The sequence below is a fragment of the Gadus chalcogrammus genome, chromosome 22 (genome assembly GCF_026213295.1).
Source record: "Gadus chalcogrammus isolate NIFS_2021 chromosome 22, NIFS_Gcha_1.0, whole genome shotgun sequence".
Taxonomy (NCBI): Eukaryota; Metazoa; Chordata; class Actinopteri; order Gadiformes; family Gadidae; genus Gadus; species Gadus chalcogrammus.
The window spans coordinates 8,021,059-8,035,191 of NC_079433.1; the positions used below are offsets into that span (position 1 = coordinate 8,021,059).

General features: G+C 52.1%; 1 protein-coding gene across 1 annotated transcript; it reads right to left on the minus strand.

Annotated features, from left to right (window-relative positions):
- Positions 1-1,159: 1,159 nt before the first annotated feature.
- On the minus strand, positions 1,160-10,823 carry hivep3a (HIVEP zinc finger 3a). Its single transcript, XM_056583460.1, has 8 exons — positions 7,155-10,823; positions 6,792-7,112; positions 6,035-6,213; positions 4,469-4,512; positions 4,082-4,159; positions 2,703-3,051; positions 2,415-2,661; positions 1,160-1,696 (listed from the first exon to the last, which is right to left on the minus strand). The coding sequence occupies exons 1-8, from the start codon at positions 10,821-10,823 to the stop codon at positions 1,160-1,162; spliced, it is 5,424 nt and encodes a 1,807-aa protein (XP_056439435.1).
- Positions 10,824-14,133: the final 3,310 nt, after the last annotated feature.

Consider the following 14,133-nt stretch of genomic DNA (forward strand, 5'->3'; position numbering starts at 1 on the left):
ATCCACATATCTAACTATATATGCTTTTATACGACCACAGGGTGGAGCTATTTTTCACATGATACACTAACAAAAAATCCTTAGCCTGCCTCAAGTACCAACATGGCCCCCTGACCGCCTGGTCTCTAATTGGATTGTTTCATTCGCCAGTTTGTGGTGACCTAATCCACTACACTGCAAGGGGATTGAGGTTCACCCCCCCCCCCCCCACCCCAATAGATTGCATTCAATTGTTATTCTCAAAGGCTGAGACAGAGATGGAAGCACAAATCAATGAAAATGACAGTTTTATTATAAATCTGTAAAAATGAAAAGTTTAATGGCAAACATGAACATGACAATTAGGGTGATTGTATCATTTATAAAAGCAACAACACAAAAAATACACGTGTCTGTAGAAAAAACAGCTACTGCGTATATAAAGCAAGTGTCCTCTTTGACAACGACTTATGTGTCAGTGCACCCTAGGAGTATATTCATCAGAGATCTTCATTTCATAAAGCGTTTAAAGGAGATGATTAGATCCTGTGCTTTGGAAAAAAAACAGAGACAAACGAAAGAACAAATAGATTAGATAAAAACAAATAAAAAAAAAGTTAAATAAAAATAACACAACCACATAGAATGACTTTAGAAAAAAACACAATCTTTACAGGAATTGCACTTTAAAAATACTGGTCCATGTGAATAAATATTTGCAGTACCTTTCCATATAACTCTCGCTCGTACAGTACTTTAACACAGCAACTGTATATTATAGCTGTCGAAAAGTGGGCTAACTAGGGCGGAAAAAAGGCCAACACAAAACTGAACTGTCTTATCGTTTCTCCAGCTGCTTCTGTTCAAAGTACAAGATTGCATAATAGCACGTCAATAAATTAACACCAATGACATCAAGAGGATAAAAAAAAGATTTACAAAACATACTGCATATTCAACATAGTGTCTATATATATATATATATATTCATATATATAGATAGATATATAATTCATATAATAACATCATCGCATCATTCCAAAGCTGTACATAAGTGCTCTTTCTCTTCTTCCTCCGACTCAAAGCTGGACAGCCAATGAACGACTGCGTCTCCAGCCTCCATTTCTGTCTCTTTTGCCCCGCCCCTTTTAAAAGGCCCCTCCCCCCTCTCCCGCCTGCATCAGAGCGGTGTCTCGCCAGCGGGCGTCGGCTGCTCTTCCTGCTCGGTCTCTGGGGGGACACGCCTCTTCGCCACGTGTCTCACCCCCTCGCGGGTCAAGGGGCCCGCCTCGGAGTCGCGCCACGGCCCCGGCGGTTTCCTTCCTCCCTGGCCCCGGCCCCCCTCGCACGCCCCTCGCCCGTCGCCGCGCGAGGGGCTCGGGCCCGCCTCCTCTTCTTGCTCCTCCTCCTCCTCCTGCTCCAGCCGCCCTCTCAGCGGGGACGGGCCCCCGGCGCCGGGGCCGCACGCGGGGCGGTACGGGGGGGCCCGTCTAGGCTGGATCATGTGGATCCCCCCGATGGCGATGGTCCGGCCGGGGGGGGTCCCGGCGGCCGGCTGCTGGGAGTGGAGGGGCAGGTGGCTCAGGAGCCCCGGGGGCGAGCGCGGAGGGGGGGGCAGCGGGTCCGGGCGGAGGGTCCGGGCGGCCTGGGGGGGCAGGGGACGGGGGGGAGCGGTCAGTGGGAGGACGGGGTTCTGGAGCGGAGCCCGCGTCGCCTCCTATAAACACATCAAGAACACAACATGGTTATGAGTTGTTTGTTACAACAGCCACAAAGTTAGCTTGTTGTTTCCACGGATCGACACGCAGATAAGGCAACACGTTGTGCTCTAAAACGGTCGTGTTATGCTGTTGATTCTGCTCTCAGGGTTTCACACTTGCTGCAGTCACAACAGGGGCCTCTTCAGGTGTCGACGCCGTTGTGTATTCCCTTTATTAGAGTCCGCTGAGACGTTCCCAGAGGCTACTTTTGGAGTTGCGGTTTCTTGGTTGTTAATGATAGGCCGGGACAACATTTTATCACCACTGCCCAGAACTAAAACAACACGTTTGCACCTATTTGGGATGTCTCTGGGATTATTTTAAGGTTTTGGAGGGTGGCCTGGATTTGAACAGTTTAAAAGAACATAGTGGCTGTTCTCTCTCCCCTAAAAGGATGTTCCTAAAAAAAACCTCAGGTGTTAGCCTATCTATATTTGTTTCCAATGTTGACCCGTTGGGATGTAAATGTGCCACACACGCTTACTCAAACCCAGAGAGCCGAGCCATCCAGTCATGCAATCGGCGAATGCAAAATTAGATTTAGTAAATTGTATGTTATGTGTACAAAACTAATGAAATAAAATAAAATAAAAACAACAAACACCCTGGTTTCGCAGCAGGCGTGCCCGCCGTGGCGCCGTGTGTTCCCTGAGGGCGGCGCTGTAAGTCACCCACCTGTGTGTTGGTTCCAATCCCCGCGGCGGCTCCCAGTCTCGGTGGGGGGGGGGTCGGAGCCGAGCTACCCGCCTTGGGAGCAGAACTCAGGCTCTGAACGCCGCAGGGCAAAGCCCCCCCGACCGGGGACGGGTGGATCTGAAGGCCGGGGGAGGAGCTGGGGGAGGCGGCGGGGGCGGGGCCGGGACGGGGGGCGGGGAATGGGGACGGGGGAGACCGGGCGGTGACCGGGTGCGAGTCAGGGCCCCTGTCGCCGGGGCCACCGTCGCCGGGTGGCGGTCAGGAGACGGGCTGGAGGTCCGCGGCGGGGGGGTCTCGGGCGGCGGGGGGGTCTCGGGCGGCGGGGGGGTCCTCAGGGAGAGCTGCCGACGGGCGAACAGGGCCCGCCTGGAGCCGGCCGAGGGGGTCCGTGGGGGCGACCCGCCGGCCCCGCCTCCGGGCTCTCCCGCGTTCTGATTGGTGGGAGAGGCCGGCGGAGCCCTGCGGCGGCCTTTGACCCCTGCGTCCTCGTGGGGGTCGTCCTCCTCGTTGTTGTTGTTGATGTCGGACGTGCCGCTCCGCTCCTGTGGGGGGGCCGGGGGGAACTCTGCCGGGGGCTCCTCATCGACGTGGGCAAAGGACGCGCCGTCAAAGACGCCTACGGTTCATAGGAGGACAGAAGAAGAAGTCGAGTTGGTCAAAAACACAAAGAGGAGAACAATCTTTTGTTCTTAGTTATGTTTTTGTTTATTTTTTCATTTTAAATGCTTTTATTTTATTTATTTTTTTATTCATGACAGATACAGTGAGAGTTAGACAGGAAGACACTGGAGTGAGATAGGGGAGGACAGCCAGACAATGACTGCGGGCCTGGAATCGAACCCGTACCCTAATGGTACGTGCTCTACCCGGGGCGCCCGAACACAATCAGATTTTATGAATACTTTCTCGGAATAATAACTAGGGCGAAAATAGTCGGGTTGTGCATTACTGGATATTACAGCGTACTTACTGATACAAACAACTGCAAGGGGAATTTAAAGTGGCAGCCTTCAGTATTAACAAAGCTTAATGAACAAAGCTAGAAGAGATAGCAGCAATTAAACGCTACCTCAGTCCTTTGATAGGCAAACATTTCAAACTGAAATAAATGAAACAACAAACAAATGATTGACTATCATAGCGGATTAGAATTCAGCCCTGAAAGACCTTCTGTTTTATTCTGAGGTAGTCTCCCATATCGCAATTAAGATTCATATCTAAATATATATCATATTCCTTCGCCATCTAATGCAAATAAATCAATTGGGAATTAGGATTAGGGATTTAGGATCAAGAAAATTAAAACGGATGAAATTGACTTTCCATTTGTGTAGTATTTCTATTCAGTTTTAAAGTCGGGTTTCTGTTTCTGTTTCTGTTTGAGTTTTTTCTGTAAACTCAGATTTAGTTTTAACTTCAGTTTAACTGTTGCTTTTCCTACATATTTTGGTGGATTACACTTTCAGTTTCAGTAAACTACAATCCCACTGTCTGAGACACGCACACACGCTCAAGAAACAGCAGAAAGACAATAAGACATACAAACAGACAGACAGACAGACAAACAGACAGACATAGAGACAAACATATATATGTAAATATACAGACAGCCATTACACACTCTCACTCTCAACAAAACACGCTACCTTCATCCGTGTGGTGTGGGGGTGGGGCCTCGTTGTAATGCGTCTTCCCGGGAACCTTCGTGTGTTGCGTCAGGTTTCCTGCCGACGACAAACCAACACGCTTGTAAAAACACTGTTCACATGATTGCTCCCACAATGACAGCCAAGAGTCCTCTCTTTGCTGAGAAGATAAATACATAGACGTGATACATGCATACATAGACGTGTTCATTGAACTGTACATGTGAAATATACCTGTGTTCGTTGCTTTAGAACTGCACTTGGGCGGTCTGTGTGTGAATGTGTGTGTGTGTGTGTGTGTGTGTGTGTGTGTTTGTGTGCATGTGCATGTTTGTGTGTGTGTGTGTGCACGTGTTGGGGCTTCCCCCTCCTGTTCCTCACACTCACCCTGTCCACCGCGATCGTACACTGGGCCAGACTGCTGCCTGGATCTGCGAAGGACAACACAGCAACAACAACCACAGAGTATCAGTATGATTCTTGTCTGTAACCGGCGCTATAATCTATCCCCGCCTTACTCATCATTGTGGGGGGGGGGGGGGGGGGGCCGTCGCGATCAATCCCCCTGTAACCAGACCCGGGGCGTCTGCGGGCCGCGTACCACCTGTAACCAGCTCTTAGTGGCTTTGTTACCCCTGCGTGAGAACCCACAGCGCATCGATCTGTTGGGGGCAGCCCGCACTGTTGCCTGGGCGATGTCACCGGGACGGGGAGAGGACTGCACTGTAGAGGGAGGGGACCGGCCATCCCAGGGTTGTGTGTAGGGGTGGGGAGTACACTGCTGCCATGTCTTGTTGTTCCCCCCCCCCCCCCCCCCGGGTGAGAGACTCCGGCTGAGACTCGGGGGAGATGGAGAGCCCGGGGGGAGAGTCGGGGGAGAGACGAGCATGACTCACTCGTTTCGGAGAGCTGTGTCGCGTGTCAACAAAAAGACTCAGCCCCCCCCCCCCCCCCCCCCCCCCCCAGACACACACACACACACGACCCACACAGATGCTACCCCTCTGCCCTTAAATCACGTCCCTTGTTCGCGCCGCTTCTCTTGTTATGCATCGTGAGCTAAAGGCCCCATAGGTCAGACGGTGAAGGCCGAGATCACAATGATGATCGCTGTCTGAACAAATTCCTAGTTCCCCCTGGCTCAGGCCGAACCACACTCTGCTGTCCAAAGCCTCAAGACGTAATCTAGGTTCCGAATTTTGCAATACTAGCATGTCCCACAACACGATACGGGATTAAAGCTTATAGATCAGGATGATTGAATGACAGCATCGTTTTGCACCACTTTCCCTCGATGACATAACGTCGGGAGGTGAACTCGGGGCACTACCGTGCTGTGGGCCTTCACTGTTGAATCCCTCGCCCTGCTCATCTGAAAGCTAACACACAATGCTTGTCTATTGGCTTTGTGAACATCCGCTTGTGTGTAGCTCCTCGCGGTGAGGGAAAGGTAAAGCTCATCGCTACGGTACCCAGCCGCAATAGATGGGCACTTGGTTGTAGAGCGGGTCACATGACCCCGCCTTCCCCGCGGCCGGAGGGTTTCCATCATGTGACACTCTGGGACACGCCTCTGAAGTGCTTGTTGATTGTTTTTTTCCGCTGCGATCGATTCCAGCAATCCATACGTTTGGAGTGTTTTCAGCGACAGTTATATCACAGGTTTAGACTGTTACTGAGGCGTAGGACACTCACAACAGTAAAACAAGTGCCGTCTCATGTTTATTTTAGTTCGCTTCGTTCTTGTTTTGTCCGCCATAATTTTCTGTATTCCAAGCGGGGGAATCAAAGGGTTGTCTCCGACACTCCCAGTTGCTGCTTCTCACTCATGGGATTTATCCAGTTTGGATATGAACACGTTGGTGTGACACACACTCACACAAGTGCACACACGCACAAACACTCACACATACAGCACACAGTACTGAATGATAAAAAGGTGTGCTTTCTTACCCTTCTCCACAGGTCCATGGCTGGGGTGGGTGTCTATATTTAGCGGCCTGGTTTGGTCCCTCCTCTTCCTCCTCCCGCTCCTCTTCGTCTCCTTTATCTGAGCGTCTGTCTTCTGCTGACAAGGCCTCCTCCCTGGTGCTGCTGGCGCGCTCTCTGTCGCATGACGAGCTGCTGCTGACCTGCAGGCAAACAGACAAGGCAAACTCACCCAGTCTCCTCTGGCATGGGCCCAAGGGACACAGGAATCTGTGTGTGTGTGTGGGGGGGGGGGGGGTTCCCATTCAATTTGATGTCCCTTAGAGAAAGTGTATCTTTTGTTTCTCGACTCACTGCGCTACACTACTCAACCGAGGTTTTAAGCATTCGGTGAGCTAGAGTTCGCTTGTCGTTGGATTGAGACGATCAGGACACAGAATGCAACGGAAAAAGTTGAGGTGTCATATCTATGTATGATTGTCAAGTCAATGTTAAAGGTGACATATTATACCAGCAGGTGTGAGTGTGATGAGCCGTTACAAGCTGCTTTGAAAGACTGCGTCTACCAGCCAACCCAGTGGACTGTAGCAAACGCTGCTCATCGATCGGTCGTAATAGGTGGACACGTTATGCCAGGGCGGCTTGTAACGGCTAATCAAACTCACACCTGGTGGTATAATACGTCACCTTTAATTTGCATTACCTTGCCTTCTATTTGTAATCCACCCTTCCCTCTGTTTGATGTGCTGCAGTGACCGGCGGGTGATGTGTGTGTCCTTACCTCCGTGGCGACGGGCCTCTGGTGATCCTCCGCCCGGATGGGCTCCACGCTGCTGAGGCCCATTGGGCAGGTGGTGTAGATGGTGGGGCCCAGGCTCTGCTTGCACTGCAGCAGCGACAGAGCCGTCCCGCTGGACATCCCGGGGGGGTTGGGGTTGTAGCTGCCGGTGGACCAGGTGGAGTACACAGAGGGCCTGCTCTCGTCCAGCGCAAACGGGTTGGGCTTCATGTAGTTGAGGTAGCACCAGCTGTTGCTGGTGCCGGACTCCAGACTCAGGCAGGACGCGCCGATCGGTCTGGCGGTTGAACGCGCCCCGGGACGCTGCCGGTTGTCGCCCTCCTCGCTTCGACCTCCCGCGTCGACCGACGCCTTGTCCCTGACGCCCCTCTCCTCCTCCTCCTCCTCCTCCTCCTCCTGCTGCTCCTCCTTCACCCGTTTCTGCTGCTGCTGGGACTCGGGGCTGAACTCGATGCTGTTCGAAGGCGACAGCATCCGCTTGCTGCCGCCCGTGCCCGGCGGCCTCAGCAGGTCCTCGGACCAATCCGAAGCCTCCGGACCCGCGCTGCCGCGGCCACGGGGCGTCGAGGTCGAGGCGCTGGCGATGTACGGGACGATGCTGGTGGGCCGGAGGGGGGACCCCGGGGGGACGGATTGAGACTGGGTGGTGTAGATGGCGCACGCCGGGAGGAAGGTGTCCGCTTGAAGACGCACCGCCACCGACGGGGATTGGAGGGGTCTTAACAATTCGGGGTTTATGGTTATGTTTGGGGGAGAAGGGATGGGAGTCGGAAGGGGGCTTGCTTGGACCCTGTAGTACTCCCTGTTGGTGTGCGAGGGGATCTCGAGCTTCAGCCCCGTGGACATGGGGAGGTAGTGAGCCCGCGCTGCCCCGGAGAGACCCTGTGTTCCCGGGTAGTGCTGGATGCATCGAGGGGGGAGGCCCGGGGGATGTCCCGTCTGGACGGAGGAGCTCCCCTCACCGGCGGGGCCGTCAAACGGAGTGCGATCACTCCTGCCTGTCAGCTGAATATTCTGGCTGAGTTTCCACTGAGAGAAGAGCTCTCGGGCCGGTGTACCCGACACACTGTCGTCTGATAAAGGAGACGCGACCTCTAAGGCGCCGCGATCCGCAGCCCTCGAGTTCCCGTCGGATGACGATGCGGTGCCACTGACGTGCGCTGAGAGCAGACGGGCGGACGGCGTTGTCACATCACCGCCGGCGCCCTTCTCCTCCACCTCCTCCTCCGGATCTCTGACGGCGCTGTGTTTGAGGAGGAGGCACTTCCTCCTCTCTCTCCAGCCCACGGCCGAGCGCTCGGGGGAGAGGCAGCTGTAGTCGAAGGACTTGCTGCGGTTCTCGTACATCAGGGCGCCCTGTTGGGCGTCGTGGGGGGCCTGCTCCGAGGCCGACCGCCTCATCTCCCGGTGCGGGTGCACCCCGGGGACGGTCAGCGTGTGGGAGGCCCTGGACCTCCTCAGTGGCGTGGCAGAGGAGCTCACCTCCAGGTCGAGCCGGCCCGACTCCTCGAAGGACGCCGAGCGGCTGGACGCGTAGGACGCGCTGCTGTCCTGGCTGGGGCTACGTGGCGGGAGAGAGCCGGAGTCGAAGCTGGACTCCCCCGAGGACTGGGCGAGTTCCGCCAGGCGTAAGCGCTTCTTCTTGGGCGGGAGCTTCTCGATGGGGAGCTGGGCCAGGGTGGGGCTTCTCTGAGGCCACTGGAACTCCTCCTGTTTCTTGGGCTGCTTCGACGCAGGCGTGGTCCTGAAAGACGTCTGGGTGTCCATGTTCGAATCCTCCGTCACCAGTATTTCAGGAACCCGGACGTTTTGTGGGTGGACTAGGTTTCGGGGCGTCGGGTCGGGCGGGTGGGGGGGCTTCTGAAGCGCTGTGAGATGGTCCTGACGTGTCGGGGACGTGTTTGGCGGTTCTTTGCGTGTGTTCTCGGCGCACGACGTGTCCTGTTTTTCAAAGGAACTCGTGTGTTGGATCACCGAGAGGGTGTGCGGTTTGGGTCTCCGGGTGTCTTCGTGAGCTCCGGCGCTTTCCTCTCTGCATTGAGGAGGTGCTGAGATCGCATGGGAGGGGGAGGGACACGTGACCGGGGAGGAAGGGTCGTCGGATTCCAGGCTTTCTTCTTTGCGCCTTTTACGCATGGCCTGCGCACCCGGTCGAACCGAATGGATGATGACCTTGGGGTGGTCCTTTTGGTTAGCGAACGACACGCTGACGTTTCCATAGTTTTGTGCTGAACCAACACCTTGCTTGTGGGGTTTGTAACCTTCCCAGGTTTTGCACTCAGTGCCACATGCCTCAGACTTGTAGGGTTGCAGTCGCGGCGGCGTGTGGTCAGGCACCGTGGTTTTCAAGTTTTCTGGGTGAAATGTGTGAAAACTGCAATGGTCTTCTTTTGGAAGTTCAGCACCAAGTGGTATTTCAATAGCCGGCTGCCGTCGTAGCATCCCAAAGCGACGGGACGTTTGGAGTTGAGAAGGCGTCCGTTGTTCAAAGGATTGACTTTGGCGAAACCTTGGGGGGCTTTTGCCTGAGGCATCTAAAGAACTTGTGGTGAATGGCATGGACTGACTCCGTAACAGAGGAGCTGGTGTTGTATGAGGAGCCAGTGGGTCTACTTTTTGAGACTGATGCTGAAATCTTTCACATGGAACACCCATAGTAATGGAGCCACTATTTTTATAGCTAGGTTCCTCACTCTTAGGGAGATCCATGATAGGCTCTTTAATATTTACACTTTTTTGGGACTCTGAGCTAGCCTTTCTGGAGAGGGAGAATCTCCTGGGTTTCACACTGTCAATCTTACTAGTGTCCACCACAGCTTCGTTGATGGTAATGAGCTTGGTGATGTGGTCAATGACCTGCTTCTTGGGCACTGTAAACGGGATGTTTTTCTCCTCTTCGCCTGACAGCTGCTGGTTTTGCTGACGAGACATCCTCTGCAGGTGTCCCAGACGTCCGTATTTACCCAGGATGATTTCGGCGTAGCTTTTGGCACTTGTGTTTGGGGGGCTGTCCTGGGTCTGCTCCGTGCTCTCAGAGCGGGAGAAGTAGCCCGACTCTGTACTGCCTCTGCTCCCCAAGAGGGAGGACGACAACCGGTCCTCAGACGAGTCCAGGGGGCCGCGTTTCCCCCTGCTGAGACGCATGGCCAGTCTCTTCTTCACCGCAAAAGAGTCGTCCATCCCTCCGGACAAATCTTTAGTCCCGTCGCTTTCGTGGCCCTTGGTGGAGGCTGTGCTGCTCTGGCGTTCCATACCGGCGGCGGATGAGGGACACTGCTTGGCCTCTTCCTCCGACTCCGTCCCCTGCTCCTCCAGAGACCGTGGCTCGGGGAAGGCCAGGCCGGCCTTTACCCGGTGTGTGTGGGACTTGCGGTGCTTGTACAGGTTGCTCTTGGTCTTGAAGGAGAAGCCGCAGGGGGCACAGGGGTACGGCCGCTCCCCGGTGTGGGAGCGGATGTGCTTCTGCAGGACGCTGGGCTTGGCGCACGCCCGTCCGCAGTAGCTGCAGACGTACTTGCCGGGCCTCGGAGGCTTGCGCTCCCGTTTGAGTTTTGGCGCACCCTCCGGTGTCTCCTGGTCCGCCGGGACGGAACCGGTGGCAGAGCACACCGGGACTCCAGATGACGGACCGGGAACCCTGGTCACCTTTGATGTTATTTTAGTTGCTGTTGTCGTTTCTGCTGCCGCTACCGCTGTTGCTGCTGTTGTTGTCGTTGTCTTTGTCGTCGTCGTCGTCGTCGCCTCTTCGGCATGGCTACCTTCCGTCATGGCGTCCGACTCGACACTCCGCTGCTGGTGTTTGAGACGCTTGCGCTGAGGATGCGTTCTCCGTGGCTGTTTTGTCGGGCGGGGGGCGACATGGGGCTTCTGAGGGGGCGGAGCCTGTTGCTGCCGGGGCCGCCGCGGGGACGGGGACTTGGGCTGGGAGTCTCCCTGAGGAGACTCAGGATGAGACGGATGTCCCTGACCTCCGGGCAGCTCCCCAGTCGTCAGGCCACTATGCGAGCCCTCCATAAAATGTGAGGGCAGCCTCAGGTAGACACGCGATCCGCGTCCGCCTGCGCCGGTCGACAGAGTTCAGGCCGATTCATGAACCGGATGACGTGTGCGGTCGCATTCACTTCGGTCTGGTTTTTGTGTGTATTGCTGGACGGTGTAATGACATCAACAGTCAACAAGGAAAGGGAGGGCGTGGATCAAGGCAACTGTGATTCTTCATGTGTGTGAAAGTCCTTTGGTTCTCTGCCCCGGAGCGTCCCGTCATGTCGCACTCAGCCAATCAGGTCGCCACATCGTCTCCGAGCCTAGAGGAGTCTTTTACCCCAACGATGGCATCTGTAAAAAAGAAAGAATATCATGTTAACGGATTCAGCTGATTAAAAAAGACGCTAATTTCGCCCACAACCATAGATAACCTCTTGAGCATAAGCAACACAATTCCTTCATTCTGCGTTTTTTCTAATTCCTTCATTCTGCGTTTTTTCTAATCAGATGACGGTAGCCATACCGTCATCTGAAAGCCATTGGACAAACTGTGCTCCTAGGGGAACTCCCTTGCATCCAGCAATGCCTTTTCAACCTGGACTGCTCAATGATTGTGTGTTTTTGCGTTGGCCGATAGTCATCGGCTACACAGAGACCAACGTCAAATTAGTCAGAAACAAGGTTGTTCCAGATGTTTACTCAGCCAATGCCGGTAAGCGTACACCATCTGATCGGGTTATGGAGTTATGTCATTCATTGCGGGAAGAACAAACAAAAGGACAAGAAGCATTTTCTCACGACTCGCACGTCTTGATCGTCCTCACTTTGATCCGTGTTGTTGTCAGAGAGTGTTTTCTAATGATGTCGAGCCTTCACTTGAGGCTTGCCAGATTGCTTTGCGCAATTAATTGCACTGGGATTAACTAAGGGACTGTGGCAGCAGAGGTAGCTCATTAATGGTGGAAATGTTTGACACGTAGCAGGGTTCTGTACGTGAACACGCACACACTATATAAATACACATGTACAAGGAACACGTTTTCAATTCCTGTTTTTATGAACCATGAATATCTCAGACAAAAGCCATTGTCTTAAAATTATTATTTATTCGCTATCATACTCATAAACTAAAAATAAAACCTAAACTAAACATACCTCCTTTTAAAAAGAATTGAGAATTTCTCCTAACTTTATCCCTTCAAAAAATGGTTAACATATCCTGAAGAGTGTGAGAGAGGAGAGAGAGAGCGAAGGGGACTGCCCTGCTACCGCGAAGGTTGCTAAAGAAGTGTCCTCATGTGACTCAGTGCTTACCGCCATATCTGCACAAGGTGCTTTTTCATGTGAACACAAGTAGCGGTTGATGAGTCATCCCGCGCAACGTCCTGCTGGGTTCCAGTACACCGCCACCCTAGTAGAGGACGGCGTATGTCTGACTGCATTAACTACACTCCCTGGACACCGTCTTTGTTAGGATCTGTGTTTATGCAACACAAACAAGTTAGGAAAACATGGGATTGTGCATATTCTGTGTTACTAAAGTGGAGAAAGGTTATGTACATAAATGGGCTTCAATTGCCGGGCAGGTTACATGGCTGTGTGGACAGTGTTGACCTCTGATTTCTTCAGAGACAACACCCACCGCACCCCTTGTTGAAGGAGCTAAATAAATGTATGATAGTTTGCTTCAACATGTTGACCTGCTGTAATGTGTTCATAGAACTCCTTTATGCTCAGCGTTTTGGTTGTATAATCCAGGACGGTAGTATATTGGGATTGAATTACCAAGCAGGGTCCCCGGCAACCAGCAGAACAATTGAATTAGAACGCTATAATTATAATAAATAAATAATGATAGAAAATGGCTTTAATAAATGTTGATTAAATAAGTCCAGGCATTTGAAGCCGAAGTTGATGGAGTATGAAGGTAATTACACTGCAGAATTATACAAGATGTATGGAATGAAATAAGTAGCAGTTTGTCAGGTAAAAACTACGCAAATGAAGGCTTTACAGCAGACTTATTAAGATCCAAGTGTGCACCGCTTTAAGATGGGGACTCTTTATAAATGAATGCAAATAAGTACTTAATACAAAAGTACTCAGCAGGCATTATCTAATTTTTTCTGAGCACATCCATCTGCTAATTTACACTCCGAAGCACGAGCGACACTTTGGCGAGGCGCTGTTGACGAACGCCGCTCTCGTGATGTGCAAAATAACTTTTCAGGGAGGGGGATGTTAACGTCTCTCCATCAAGCCTGTAGCTTCACACCTAGCTTGACATCTGACTGTATTGGCACCTGTGGGAATTTCACTCATCAGTTACAACATGAGCCATATGCAGGTGCTATATTTCAGTTTGAAAGGTCAGGGATTTGTTTTCCTGTAAAATGTTTTAATGAAAAAAAAACTGATAATCAGGGCGGGAATCTGATATCCCGTGCATACTAGCCAGCCACCCAGGAATTATTCAAGATCGTTGACATATGCTTGTGGTTGGCTTTTCCAAAAAATGCATATAAAGCATAGATGCAAATGAAGGAACCCAAATATCGATAATATATTAGCCTAACATGGAACTAGAGAGAGAAAAGGCTTATTGTATAAATGCCTTAAAAAAATGTTTTTGTGTGAATTTCCTGCACTCACACTAATGGGTACCCAGCGGTGGTTCCTATGGTAACGGCCCTAAACCATGCGGTAGCAGATGGAAGGAGAGCTGGAGGGCTAAATTTATCTCCCAGCATCCTTACTGACTACAGAGGGAGAGACCTAGACCTATTGAGAGAGAGCGAGAGGGAGAGGAACGACAGAGGGAGTAAGAGGAAGGGAGAGAGAGAGACAGTGATAGAGACAGCATAAGAAAAAGAAAGAGAGAGATGAATAGAGAGAGAGAGAGAGAGAGAGAGAGACAGTGATAGAGAAAGCAAAAGAAAAAGAAAGAGAGAGAGAGAGAGAGAGAGAGAGAGAGAGAGAGAGAGAGAGAGAGAGAGAGAGAGAGAGAGAGAGAGAGAGAGAGAGGAGGAGGAATGAAAGAGTGAGTAAGAAGGAGGGAGAGAGAGAACAGAGATGGAAATACTGAGCGGAAAAATACAAGAAAATACAAGAAAAACACACACACACACATACACACTCAAAGCTCTGGCGCTTTTGAAAAAGAAAAAAATAATACACACACATCACACAAAAAAATCAATGGGAGTGTTGGATTCCTACTCCAGCGATACGCATCTGTTACTGAATTCAGCCAAAATGGAAAACGGAGGAAAAACGGGAGATGACAAAGAGAGTTTACAGAACATCCACAAACGCTTTCATTCCTACCTTTTTAAGAACC